General features: G+C 38.2%; 1 protein-coding gene across 1 annotated transcript in view; it reads left to right on the top strand.

Moving 5' to 3' along the window:
• CPZ (carboxypeptidase Z) overlaps nt 1–13,018 on the top strand; it is a 33,588-nt gene extending 20,570 nt beyond the window's left edge. The window contains exons 7-11 of the mRNA XM_013179149.3: nt 2,738–2,896; nt 5,944–6,079; nt 7,157–7,296; nt 10,521–10,620; nt 12,453–13,018. Of these exons, the coding sequence (XP_013034603.2) occupies nt 2,738–2,896; nt 5,944–6,079; nt 7,157–7,296; nt 10,521–10,620; nt 12,453–12,808 (891 nt within the window). The 3' untranslated portion in view covers nt 12,809–13,018. The remainder of the gene's footprint in view (nt 1–2,737; nt 2,897–5,943; nt 6,080–7,156; nt 7,297–10,520; nt 10,621–12,452) is intronic.
• Nucleotides 13,019–13,572: the final 554 nt, after the last annotated feature.

Raw genomic sequence — 13,572 nt, 5'->3', positions numbered from 1 at the left:
GTTCTATATTCCCTCACGATGAAGATCATTACTGGACTATCTCAAGGCACTGTACAATACTTTGAACTCAGCAGGTAGCATTTTTGAGACACTGCCAAGTTCATTGTCATGAAGCCTGGTGGGCTGTGGCCTTCTCCTGCCTCTGAGTGTTCAGGTAGGTGTGCAGGACTTCAAAAAGTGCAGAGGATTATCATTTCCTTTTGGAGTGCCTTTTACCTGACTTTTGAAAATGTTTTTTAGGTTATGCCCTTCCTGGAAACTCTGTGTCTAATCTTCACAATTATACAAAATGCCTTAGTTTTAGGGTTCTGATATGCAAAGTGTAGTTGTTATGAGCCCAACCAAATTCTCTGTGTTGCTCAGTTGGTTGTTACATCTCATCTCAAGTTTAAGTTGCCTCTTTATAGTACCGAGGTTGAAAGGGTTGTGACACACAGATTCAGAGGCTGCCATGAGGTTGATAGATAAAATGGATCTGGTCTGATTTGCCTGAGGACAAGTGGTACAACCTGGCTTGTGTACATATGCTGACCACAAGCTACACATTTCTCAATGTTTCACCTTGAGCAGTGTACCTCAGGTTCCTATTACTTCCAATACAAGGTACAGCCTTGTCAAATAGAATCACAGAACCATCTAGGTTGGAAGAGACCTCCAAGACCATCTAGTCCAACCTCTGATCCAACACCAACAAGCCCTCCACTAAACTATATCACTAAGTTCTACATCTAAATGTCTTTTAAAGACCTCCAGGGATGGTGGCGCAACCACTTCCCTGGGCAGCCCATTCCAATGCCTAACAACCCTTTCAGTAAAGAAGTTCTTCCTAATATCCAACCTAAACCTCCCCTGGCACAATTTTAACCCATTCCCCCTCATCCTGTCACCAGGCACGTGGGAGAATAGACCAACCCCCACCTCTCTACAGCCTCCTTTAAGGTACCTGTAGAGTGTCACCCCGAGCCTCCTCTTCTCCAGGCTGAACAATTCCAGCTCCTTCTGCCGCTCCTCATAAAACTTGTTCTCCAGCCCCTCACCAGCTTCGTTGCCCTTCTCTGGACTTGCTCAAGCACCTTGATGTCCTTCCTGTAGCGAGGGGCCCAAAACTGAACACAGTACTCGAGGTGCGGCCTCACCAAAGCCGAGTACAGGGGGACAATCACTTCCCTAGCCCTGCTGGCCACACTGCTTCTTATGCAAGCAAGGATGCTGTTGGCCTTCTTGGCTAATGCACCCGAATCATGTGAAGATGAACATGGAGCTATGAGTGGCTGAATAAAGTAAATGGCTATAGAAAGGTGTGATTTCCTACTGTGGCTATAATTACACCGATATATGTAAAACTGTATCTAGATATGGCTTTTTCCTGAGATCCTTTGCTTTCTCACTCATACGGGGAGCTGTAATACATCTGCAGTGAACCATTGCTTCACAGTGGTGTTTCTGCTCTTCTCCCAAGTTTGTGTTACCCATTGCATTCCCAAAACTGTGATCTGCCTGTGGAGCAGAAGAGGGACTGATCCAAAGAACACAGGAATTGCTGCTGTTGTAGCCCTAATCTTCAGCTCTTTAGGTTTTGTTTGCTTGCTTTTCAAGGCCTGTTGGTTTTTGGAGTATATGGCACAAGCTTTAGAGGGACTTGCTTCACTGGCTCTAGTTATTAGCCACGCTAGGATGCTGGCTGACAGATTTCCTAATGAAATCTGGAATGAAAGCAAAGGGTGAAGTACATTGCTAGCAGCCCTATAGAAACGCTGAAGTAAATCCACCATAACAAACCTTGCTCGTTTATTTATTTAGTTATTTAAACCTGCCTGTCAGCACTTGTGCAAAGCAGAGTCTGGATTGGCAACGCTCTTTTTCCCCGTTATCTTCCCAAGTAGCAAAGAAAAGAGCCTCACCTCCGCCAAGGGCACTGGCCTGCGGGCTTGCAGGGGCCGGCCACCAGATGACACTGTTACCCCTAAGAAGGATCTGACTCCGGAGCAGGTCCGGGAAATCCCTCCTAGGAGCCAGGCAGGATGGGCAAGTGGGAGCCCCGGTGCCTCCGGGGTCCCGTCCCCACTCCATGGCAGCTGTGACTGAGCATGGGCTGCCAGAAAGACAAATTTTGTGACCTATTTGCAGCAGTTCCCTGCGAGTAAACTGCAATTGTTGCTGTGCTTGATATCCATTAGTTTTCATTTATTTGTTGATGAACCTGGACCAAAGGATGGTAAATGAGACAATGTTTTTCCAACAAGTGCTGAGCATTACAAATTGATCTCCATATCCCGTTTTATCCATCCAATGTCAATCCTGCTGATTCAGAAACAAAATTAGAAAGGGGGTCTGGCTTGTAAATAATGGTACACCACCAGGAATTTTCAGGTCTAACATAAGTCTGTCATCACTTTGAATTGCTGAAAATGTCACTGTAATAAAAAAAAAAAAAAAAAAAAAAAAAAAAAAAAGTTATTCTTCCATCAAAATTTCTGTCTTTTCTCAGCTTTTCCACAGTGATTGCCTCTGGTTTATGGGGAGGTAGGAACAGTATGTCTCGTCTGTTCCCTGGAGCAAACTGCTGCTCTTCCTCCATTAACTTTTGGGATGGAAGAGCTGAACAGCCACATCTTTCTCCTTCCTAATACACTCCCTTCTCCACTGGGCTTCATCCTGCCCAGGACCAACTTCCTTCAGAGCTGAATGATCAGTCACACTTTTTTTTTTTTTTTTTTTTTTTCCTCCTGGATTTCAGGTAGCACCTGAGACTAAAGCAGTCATGAAGTGGTTGAGGTCTATCCCCTTCGTGCTCTCTGCCAGCCTCCATGGGGGTGAGCTGGTTGTTACCTATCCTTATGACTATTCAAGGCATCCTCTGGAAGAAAAAGAGTTTTCCCCTACACCTGATGAGAAGGTAAGATTGTTTTGTAGGGTAGGTATATGATATAGTTTTCATATGTGGAACTGTAGGAATATTTTCTTCTAACAAGTAACAAACTTAGCTTTGATTTATTTAGATTTTATACATATGTATATAGTTATGTATGTATTAAATATACAATAAAACATATGTATATATATTTATATGCGTGTATATATACATATGTATAATATGATTTATACAGTTACTTCATTAGCTTTAAAATATATGTTACCAGCTTGATTGGTAAAGATTTACCCATTTTTTGTGAGGCCAAACATGATTTCACAAGGCACAGGTTAGGAAAAGTCAGGATTTTTCTATTTAAAGTGTGAAGGTTCGGCTATTTTTACCACTGATTCCAGGAGAGAAGAAACAAACCTCATCAGAATTCATATTTTCTGATGAAATCTGTAGAAATAAAAAGGCTGGCTGCCATATGGTGGCAGCCTTGTAACATTTATTCCAGGTCAGATGAACGGCAATGGTTTTCCTCTCTCAGGTTCCTCAGTTGGGATTCACTGTAAATCTTCTGTGAAATTTTTTGCCACCTTTCCTGTTTCCCTTTGATTTCCTCAATCTAGTATTCATTGCTGACATGCCCACTAGGAGAACAGCCGGCTTTTTAGCTTTCTAGTGTATGTTAAAATTGTCCCTGACCTCTTAAGGGAAAGTGGTTACTTACATAGTGAAAAGCAGTTGAAAATCATCAGAACTTGATCTTTGACTTGAAGTATCCATTTCTTTCAGCACATCTCTGGGTTGAAGCTCTCCTAAAGCAACAGTCCTCACCAGCATTTATTCAATATTTAAATATTTGTCACAATTAAACATTTTCTATATCAATTCATTTCTTCTCAGCTGTACAATATCTACTGATTAGTGAGTAGCTGAAAAGCCTAGAAAGCAGCTACAAATTTTGAGGTTTAAAACATACAGGAGAGGGCTGGGGGTGTCCTCAATTAAAACCAACTTTTCAAGTGAGTCAGCATAGGAACCTTAACAACACTACCAGTATCACTTTAACATTTGTCCAGAAAGTTATAAAATGTGTACCTGTGAAATGACCTGTATTTAAGTAATGTCATCTACTGCTGGGGAACTGGCATCCTGAAATACTGCAGTTTGTTTTAACTGCCATACATTAGCTGTAACCCTTGTTCTGTGTGCTGATCTGCCAAATTCACCATGCAAGGGGAAAAAAAGAAAGTTTGTACCCTTGGCTGCAGCCCAGGGTGAAATGCTGAAGTGCAGATAATGGCCAGAAATTCAAAAGTCAAATTCTGCAAAGTACATTCAAACCAGATTGTCCAGCTTGCAAAGGCTCCTGGATGCTGTCACTTCCCTGTGGTGGTCTCTCTTGATGAATGTGTGGTATCGTGGGGATCCTCTTGGCAGCAGCAGATTTCAAGCCTCTTTAACCTTTATCACAGCCTGGTATGGTAACTGCTGGGACCACGGAGTCTCAAAACTGTTCCATGTCCTTCCTCTCACATTCTTGCATCTGGTTCATCTCCTAATCCAGAACTTTCAACTCTTTTGGCTTTTGTGAAGATGGAATTTTCTAGCAGGCTTTTGTTGCTTTGTTTTACACAAGAAGTTACATTGATGCTTGTGTTCACAGGGGCAGAAAGGTACACACCAAGTCAAGCTCACTACCCTTGGCAAATGGAAACACTCCCTTCCCTCTGCCCCCAAAAAAACAAATTGTGAGAGTCAGTGGGGTCAGAGTGCTAGCCATTTAGCTAGTATGTACCCATTTTATCAAATGAACATCACACTTTCAAAGTCGCAAGGATACCTCTGTATTCTCCTTTGTGTTCATCTATGTAATGCCTAAACATTTGAGTTTTTTGAAGTCACAACTTGTCTGTTCATCAGGAGAAAGTAAAAAAAAAAAAAAAAAAAAAAAGGGTAAACTGTCTTTACACTTACTTACTTTACACTATTACCACCTTTCCTTGGTTAGCTACCTGATCCCATAATTGGTCCAACTTTGTGATTATTGAATCATTCCTCAATATTACACCAAAATTATATGTATGGTCATTTTGGTCTCCATACAGCTTCAAGCATAAAATCTTAGGCCACTTGCAAAAATAGGATTTTAGCCACCCAACAGCTTGCACGTGTTGTCTTAAGAAATGTGCAACGAAACCTATGATGCTGAACTGATCTAGTAGCATCTTACAATTGCTGTCATTTTAATGTTGAAATCTGGAGTTATAGGTTTTGTAGATGAGATTTGATTAAAATAAAAAAGGTGGGTATTTCTGTTCAAATTTGTAATAAAAATTGGAGAAAATGGCACAAAACAGATTCAAAGATATGGTTTCCTCATATCACTGCTGTTTCTTCTGTCTTCACTTCATGTACCCATCACTTTTCCTTTCTGGGTCGTGACTCATCTGCTCTTCATCATTATTAACACTCTTAGGAAATCAGTGGTGACATCCTCCATCACCACATCCTATCCTTCACTTTTTTTGGGTTGGCTTCAGCCCCACAAAGAAGCGACTGTCATTGAGATCAAACTGGCAGGTTGTCCTGCGAGAGAGATAAGTGCAAAACAAATCAACGCTGTCTATTTTAAACACCAGCAGCTGATGCAAAGATCTGGTGGGGCTGAGGCTGGTGTAGGTGTTCCTGAAAGGGTAAAAACCCAACAGCTAGGACATAATGGGGAGAGCTAATTTTGGCTTTTAAACCCATGACTTTAAGTACAACAAAACAAGCCCGCTACTTCTGCCCCAGATATGTTGAAGCCAAGTATCACAAAATCAAGAAGTATTCAGTGTTATTTCTGGCTAAATACATTGGATTGCAAAGAAGCACCTTGGAAAATAAGGCATGTGAAAGCTTCCTGGTGGAATATCCTCGCACAGAGGTTCTCCCCCTCCATCAGCCTCGGGGACACAGGATGGCTCATTGTCTGGGCTCACAACAGCAAGACTTACTTTACTAGCAGCAACATCAATGACTGAAGGCTAACATATTTACTGTTTGCAAAACCAAATGTATTTCAAACTCTTCTGTTACAGATGTTTAAAATGCTGGCAAAAGCCTATGCAGATGCACATCCAGTCATCTCAGACCGATCAGAACTTCGCTGTGGTGGAAATTTTGTAAAACGCGGAGGTATTATAAATGGTGCTGAGTGGTACAGCTTCACTGGAGGTAAAACCACTTTACCATCATATCAAGTGAGGTAAAACCTCTACATGACCTTTCTGAGACACAAGGGTTTGGCAGGATAATTTTATTCATATCAATTTATTTTAGGTCAGATACTTGCAAAAAGTAACCTGTTAGGGATTTAAGCAGCAAAATGTATGTCGGTAGTTGTTATATCCAGATACCAAGGGACATATTCAACCCTGATAAGATCTGAGAGAAGTTAAGCTATACAAGGGTCAAATACATTATTGCATATATAAGATTCTTCTAGTTTTAAAGTCAGAAAATTTTAAATAAATACTTAATGCTAATTAATACTTAAATTGCTATCATTCATTAGCAGCATGAGTTTGATTCCATCTTTCAGACTTGCATTCTGCTTCATTCAAGTTCTGTTTGTTTTTTTTTCAAGATGTTTAAATATATATTTTTTTTATTATATATTTTTTTAAGTATAAAAAACATCAAAGTTTAACATCCCATTAATTTGTGCTTAAGTTGCTAATTTGATTTCCTCAATAGTAGTATTTGGTTTTCTTCAGGATATCATGGATGAACTACTAATGTTCATAAAAATTTCAAAAGTGTTTCAATCATATTTTCCAATTAGACTCAAGCAGCTCCCCAAATTATTCTGTTGAAACTGGGCATTTAGGAAGCTTTGGGGAATGAGGGACAATCAGGCTTAAATAACTTAGGCTTACATTCTTCTGAAAATTATATCCAATGTCTTTTGTGTAAAAACAGTTTTCAACGTACTAGTGGCAAAAGGTCATCTCTCTGCTGGTGACCTTTGGCAACCACCTCTGATACAGCTGATTATCCAATTACTGTGATTAGCCAATCCTTATCTTTCTATTGCTGTTTCTTGGTCAGGTGAATAATAACTTAAAATGACGCTTTTTCACCTGAAAGAAGCGTCACGGTCATTTGTTAATTCACATTGAAAGAAGTAATATACTGAATTTGTAGAATAATTTATATGCATTGGCCATTGCATTGAACTAACTGCAACAGCAGAATTCCAGTTAGGGTTTAAATGGGTTTTCCATGATCTCTTTCTTTTTAAACCTGTAGGTATGGCAGATTTTAATTACCTTCATACAAATTGCTTTGAAATTACTGTGGAGGTAGGATGCGAAAAGTTTCCTTTGGAAGAAGAACTGTTTACAATCTGGCACGAAAACAGAGACGCCCTTCTGAACTATATGGAGATGGTATGGCTCTGCTTTTGCAGACCTTAGTGGTTATGGATTTTCTTCCTTTTTTTTTTTTTTTTCCTTCTGCTGATATTCCTTTCTTTGCTGTTTCACCAGTTAGTCATCACTGAGACAGCACTGAGTCAGTCATCACATTTCACCTGCAGCTCTGGGGCCTCTGCTTGTCTGACAGGACACACAGATAATATTTTCGTTGTCTTGCAGGAATGATCGAGCTTAGGGACTGTAAAGGACTTAGAAACAATTCAAAAGGAAATTGTTTGTAAATACTTTGTGCAATATTACAAATCAACTGTCTGAAATTTAATGCTAAGAAAAAAAACCACATAATCAGAAAATTACAAATCATCCTTTCTCTTGAAGAATAAACCAAGAGATACTTTCCAGAAACCTTCTGGGAACTTTTCCATTTTCATATTCCATGTTCCTGGCCTTAAACCCACTGTACAAGAGCACGAGATGAAGATTTGGTTGCAATGGGGAGGTTATAGTTATCTTAATAGAAAGGCTGTTTACTCACTTTCCAGCTCAATTTCTTGATATTTAAAATGATCGGAGGTCTCATCTTCTAAAGAGACAACTGTATGCCTGTAAGCATTAAACCAACCCATTTTAAAGTAATATTATTTTAATAATAAGTTTGAGCTCAGCAAAAACAAATACCTCACTGACAATAAGTAAGTGAACACAGAAGCAGAAGTTGCTCATCTTTCTCTCAGCCATTAGTAGATTAGCTTTCTGCCATGCCTTATTTTGATAGAGTATGCAGTAATTTAAAATTGTTAGGAGTGTTTTTATGGCCTTTCTAAGCAACCTCTTGCTACTTGTGGTAAGTATCATCATTCAATAAAGTCTACAGTACAGACCACCAAACTCATTTCATTTTACAGCTGTCTGATGAAAATGAGTTTTAGTGAATCCAAATGGAGCTGGGTTAAATCCATATATATTGCAGTTGAAGTCTTCAAGATGTAAAGATTTTTATAGTGTGAGATACTGGAGAAGTCTGTGCTGGAAAAGCTTTTTGAGTAAATGCAGGACAGTAAGCAAAACAACTTTGTAGATAAGGATGACTGAATTACTCCCGATAAGGATTAAGTCTGCCATAACCAATTCAAACTTTTCTTATTCTGATATATACCAGGCTGCTTGGTGTGTGTACAAATCTACTTGGCTTAACACGCAGAAGTAGTATTCATTTTCATAAACGCTGATCTCTTCTCCCCATTGCTAGTGGTACCAAAACACTCTCCCAAACTTATGTGTCACAGGTTTGAGACAAAAACAAAAATAGTGTATTTAAAGCAAAACAAATCAACAACATTAAAGAAATTTCAATTTTGTCATTTTTATCCCCTCATGTTGTAATTGTGAAATTATTATTGAAGTTGGATGAGGTCATACTACTTTGAGTATGTCTACACCGTAAATTAAATTTGTCTCTGAGATGACTCTTCTGACCAGATATACCCACTATCCATATGATAAATCCTCAAGTGCAATGCTGAAAAGCAAATTGCAGTGCTTCATCATAATAGTTCTTAAGGGACAGTTTTGAAGTCCTTAGACTGAGTTGTTCCTAAATCCTCCAATGAATAGCTCCACTCAATACAGAATAGCTATTTAACAAGAGCAATGACAACACAGTCTCACCTTGAATAAAAACCTGATGTTATTGGACCATACTGAATAATTTTCAAGCTTTATATTAAGAATTACTGTAAAGTTAGATATTTTACTGCTTATTTTTAAACATCTGTATTTTCCACCATTTTTTTTCCATTGTTTTCGTACTTTGTTCATCTTTTCCATTCTTCTGTGACAAAGGAAATGGAGAAGGGAAAATAAGAGGAAGAGAAAAAAATCTCAAGTAAAGAACAGCTCAAGTACATCATAGTAGTTCATGGGAAAAACTGAAATGGAATTACTTTTCTTTTAAAAAGTTCACATAAAACTTCCAATATAAAATATTTTCATTTTGGAAAGCTGAAAAAAAAATATCTTTAAGTATTCTAACGTTTTGTTTTGTTTTGTTTTCCTGGTTTTATTTTCTAGAACTTCAAATAGAATGAGCCGTTTGTGCACCTCTTTGACAGAATTCACATTGCTCTTTAGTTTGTCACCAAACACATTTCTCATCAGCTCAAACAACTGGGTTCTGTGCTTGTAGAAAAGAGAAAAAGGATATTATACACACTGCTATTGTGACATTCTGACATGTAGTGATGTGTAGGCAACATGGAGTTGATGAGTAGCTGAAGATTTCCCTGAACTATCCTTATTCACTGATATTAAATAAGAATATTAACAGATTCATAACTATATTGTTATATATCTATTTGCATTCATAAATGTTTATTGAAAGTGATTTTAAATATGGCATTAAGGATTGTATATTTAACAATGCTAATACAGTAGCATTACAGTACAGAATTACAGTACATTATTACAGTCACATTTATTATTCTTCTAGAATGCAGGTTATTCTGTTCATATGTTTTTTTTCTCTACTTTAGTAAAAGCATGTCTATCACAAGACAGTTGTTCAATTTTGATTCTTTATCTCTAAGTCCTTTGGGATCCTACTAATACTAAAGAACTGGTTTCTTTGTAAAACCCGCATTAATTGATTCTACTGCCAGCATGGTAGTATATTGTTTGATGAGTAGTATTGTCTGAAAGCTAATAATTATGCATGATTTTGATTTATTTCATACAAGTTTTAATGCTGCACTTTGAGTAAATGGTCATTTACTCAAAAATGGCCATTTACTTCTTGTTGATTTGACTCTGCTCACAGCACCAATGACACCTTTTCACTGTGTGCATCAGATTGTTTTTTACACCCTTAACTTTTCATTTCTTTCTGGTTCTGGATCTATGGCAGGCAATTAGAAACAGTCTTCAGGTACTGTGTTTGGAGCATGAAATGCTACTGATTTGTGCAAAGGGACCCTCAGTGCAATGCACGACCACATACCTAGCCCAGGAAAGCACTCATTCAATTAGCTCTTTTCCTCAGCTCCCTCCGAGATGTTGTTATTAAGAAGCGCCCAAAATAGAGAATGTGATCTGAAGGGATGTTAGTACCCAAGAACCTCTGTAATGCACCAAATCTCTTGAAAGTTGTTTCTTCTCTACATGGTTTTCTTGTAGAATATTAGGAGGTAGTAATATAACAAATGACTCCCATCTAACTTTGCTTTGCTTTGCCTTGCCAGGTTCATCAGGGAATAAAAGGAATTGTGTCTGATAAATTTGGAAATCCAATTAAAAATGCTCGCATTTCAGTCAGGGGCATCCAGCATGATGTCACCACAGGTAATATTTTTTGTTCCTGCTTTTTCCTGCTGCAGAGTGAAAGTGTTGAGAAGTGAACCCACAAAGTCTTGTCATATCTGATGGAAATGTCACCTTAATGGAGAATTCAAGGCTCATCTGTGGGTTTGTTTCTAGAAAAGCAGGAGAGAAGACATCAAACTGGTTGTTAAGTGTGTGATGTCTCTGGGATGACTCAGTCCTTGCAGTTAATAAAATCACCTGAAGCTGTCAGCCAGCCATCAAAGACCACACGTATTAGAGAAATTCAGAAATCCACCTTGACATACATATTTCATGTTTGGGGGAATAGATCAATAGCCCTGCTGGGGGGCAAAGTCTACTCTGTCCATCTTGTACTCACAGAGCAGATAAAATTACTTAGTTGAAATATTGTGAAATTGAGGTGTAGAATATGGTCCACACTGATTTTAATAACTGGAATGACTGCAGTGATTGAAGGGCAAGCAACCTCTTTTGTTCATGAAAACAAACAAACAAACAAACACAAAAATCCCTATAAATATATGCAATTTGTGGACAATAATTATATCAAAACCAAAAACCAACCAACCAAAAAGCCAACTAGAATGCTGAATTATGGTCACTGTCACCAGCTGAAAAACATGTATTGAGGCATGTGCAGCTGCAAGTTCTGAGCTTTTAAGCTCTTACTGGAACCAATGCTCTCATTTTATTACTGACTTTAGTGAGAATAGGGTAGGCCGTAGGAGCACAAAACAGAAGACGTGAATGGTAACATTTTACTCTAATGGTAGTTGTTGAATCAATTTGGAAAGCCAGAATAACTTATAATGTAGTGGATGCTTTCCAGCTTTTTTTTTTCCTTTTTTTTTTTTTTTTTTAACTTAACATTAGAGGGGATACAATAGTGGAGATTATGCAGATTCTTGAGGCTGATGGGAGACTCTGGCATGAATTAGGGTCTTTTTCAAATTTCTTCCCAGACAATGGCTTTCCATTGGCAATGGACATTTAAAGAATTAAGAATTAAATAAAAAATGTGTTTACACTGAAGGAAAAAGGAGAATTTGTTCTTGTGTTAGGTGGGGTTAAGAATGTCATATGATTAAAATGTCTTTTAACTTCAGTGTCAAAAAAAGACAGAAGTTCAATGATGAAAAAAAAAACACATTAATGCAACATTAACTAAGTTAAGAAACTTACTATTCAAAATAAAGGAAATATAAAATGGAGAATAAATATTGTGTTTTAAAACTCCTTGCTTTTTGCCTGCAGACTCTAACCTTCAGCTGGAGGAAATTTACACCCGTTTTACACTAATGGAAATTTATACCAGCTGCAGCTTTGACTCCACAGTTTTATGTGCTATAGTGTCTGCAAAGTAATAGAATGTAATATAATAAAAAAAGGGATTTCTTAGCTCTTCAGACATGCTATATATGTATATATATATATATTGCAGCTTGGATTCTGCTTTCACTTTCTTAAGTTTCACGTAGTTTTTCATTCATTTGATTTCTTTGGAGTTATTCCTTGTGCCCTTGGGAAAGCAGTAAGAAGGAAAGCTTCACTTCCTTTTTATACAGGCAGAGCAGTTGCTGAAATTTTGCATGTGAGTTTTACTCCTTTAGCTCCAGTGGTCAGATTTTCACAGGTTGAGTCTCTTTTTGTTATTCAAGTATTTGTGTCTGAACCTTTTTCAAAATTTGAGTTGACCTGATTCTAAGATTCTTTTAAAAACCTGTTCCCTAAATGTTTGTGTTGTCTGTGGATGCATGTACACATGAGTATGTATCTATACAGAAGGAAAGACCAACTAAATTCTGTCTTGTGAATTTGCCTTTCCAAAGCTGCCGATGGTGACTACTGGCGACTCTTGCCTCCAGGAACATACATAATCAGTGCCCAAGCTGCAGGATACAGCAGGGTGATGAAGAGGGTCACCCTTCCCACCAAGATGAAACGGGCTGGGCGAGTTGACTTTGTCTTGCGACCTGTTGAGGTTTGGCCTAACAAGCTTCTCCGCCGTTCCATGGAGGACATGCACGACCAATATGACCCACTGGAACTGTTCGATCCTCATGCCCAGCATGCACAGCCTGGGGCTCGGGGAGGGTCACCACAGCCCAGGGAGAAGCCCTGGTGGTGGTCCTATTTCAGCTCTCTAGACCTGCACAAACCTCTCTGGCTGCTTAAACAGCACTGAACGGTGCCATTGTGCTCTGCTCACCTTGTTCTGCTGCCCTTCCACCTGGTTCCAGGCACCCTGATTGTTCTTGGCAATATTTAAATCTGTTTCATGTGAAAATACAATGTTAATTCAAGCCCTCTTACTTCTTTTGTTTTCTCTTCACATACAACTGAGTCTGTTCAAGTGTTTTTATATATTAAAAACAATGGTGCACACCCATCCAAAGGCCGGATTGTATGTAGTCTTTTTCATAGTAATGTGCTGTACTTCTGCCCATGTAGTTAATCATCGCATTCATTATTTATTAGGTTCTACGTACCTGCAGGAAAATATTCCTGATCCTTTAATGCATTTTTGTACATGCCTTAATACATTAATGACTGTATACTAAAAACAACTTTCAGAAGCATTCAGAAAACTCTTCTCTTTTTATGTTATTTTAGCACATTAAATTCAGTTCATTAACTCTTCTAATAGAGCTCACAATAATTTCTTAAGTCCATCATGTGATATTAATGCTGATTTTGGGCAGAAAAATAAATCATTAGGAGTATGGAAATAAATCTTTGTCCGAATAAGCAACATGTTCAGTAGCATGGGGTGCTCACAGACAGGTAAGAAACAATGAAAGATCATTAAATAATATCATATTTTCCCAAGTACTGTTTTAGAAATTATACTTTGAAGACATTAGTAATAAAAGTGATAAATATTCAGTATTCTTCTTTTGAACTCTTTTGCATCACTAGGCAAAATCAAGAAAAATGTTTGTAAAGTAG

Source organism: Anser cygnoides, chromosome 4, assembly GCF_040182565.1.
Source record: "Anser cygnoides isolate HZ-2024a breed goose chromosome 4, Taihu_goose_T2T_genome, whole genome shotgun sequence".
NCBI classification, from domain to species: Eukaryota; Metazoa; Chordata; class Aves; order Anseriformes; family Anatidae; genus Anser; species Anser cygnoides.
Note: the sequence above shows the minus strand (reverse complement) of the source record. Positions and strands in the feature narration are given on the sequence as shown.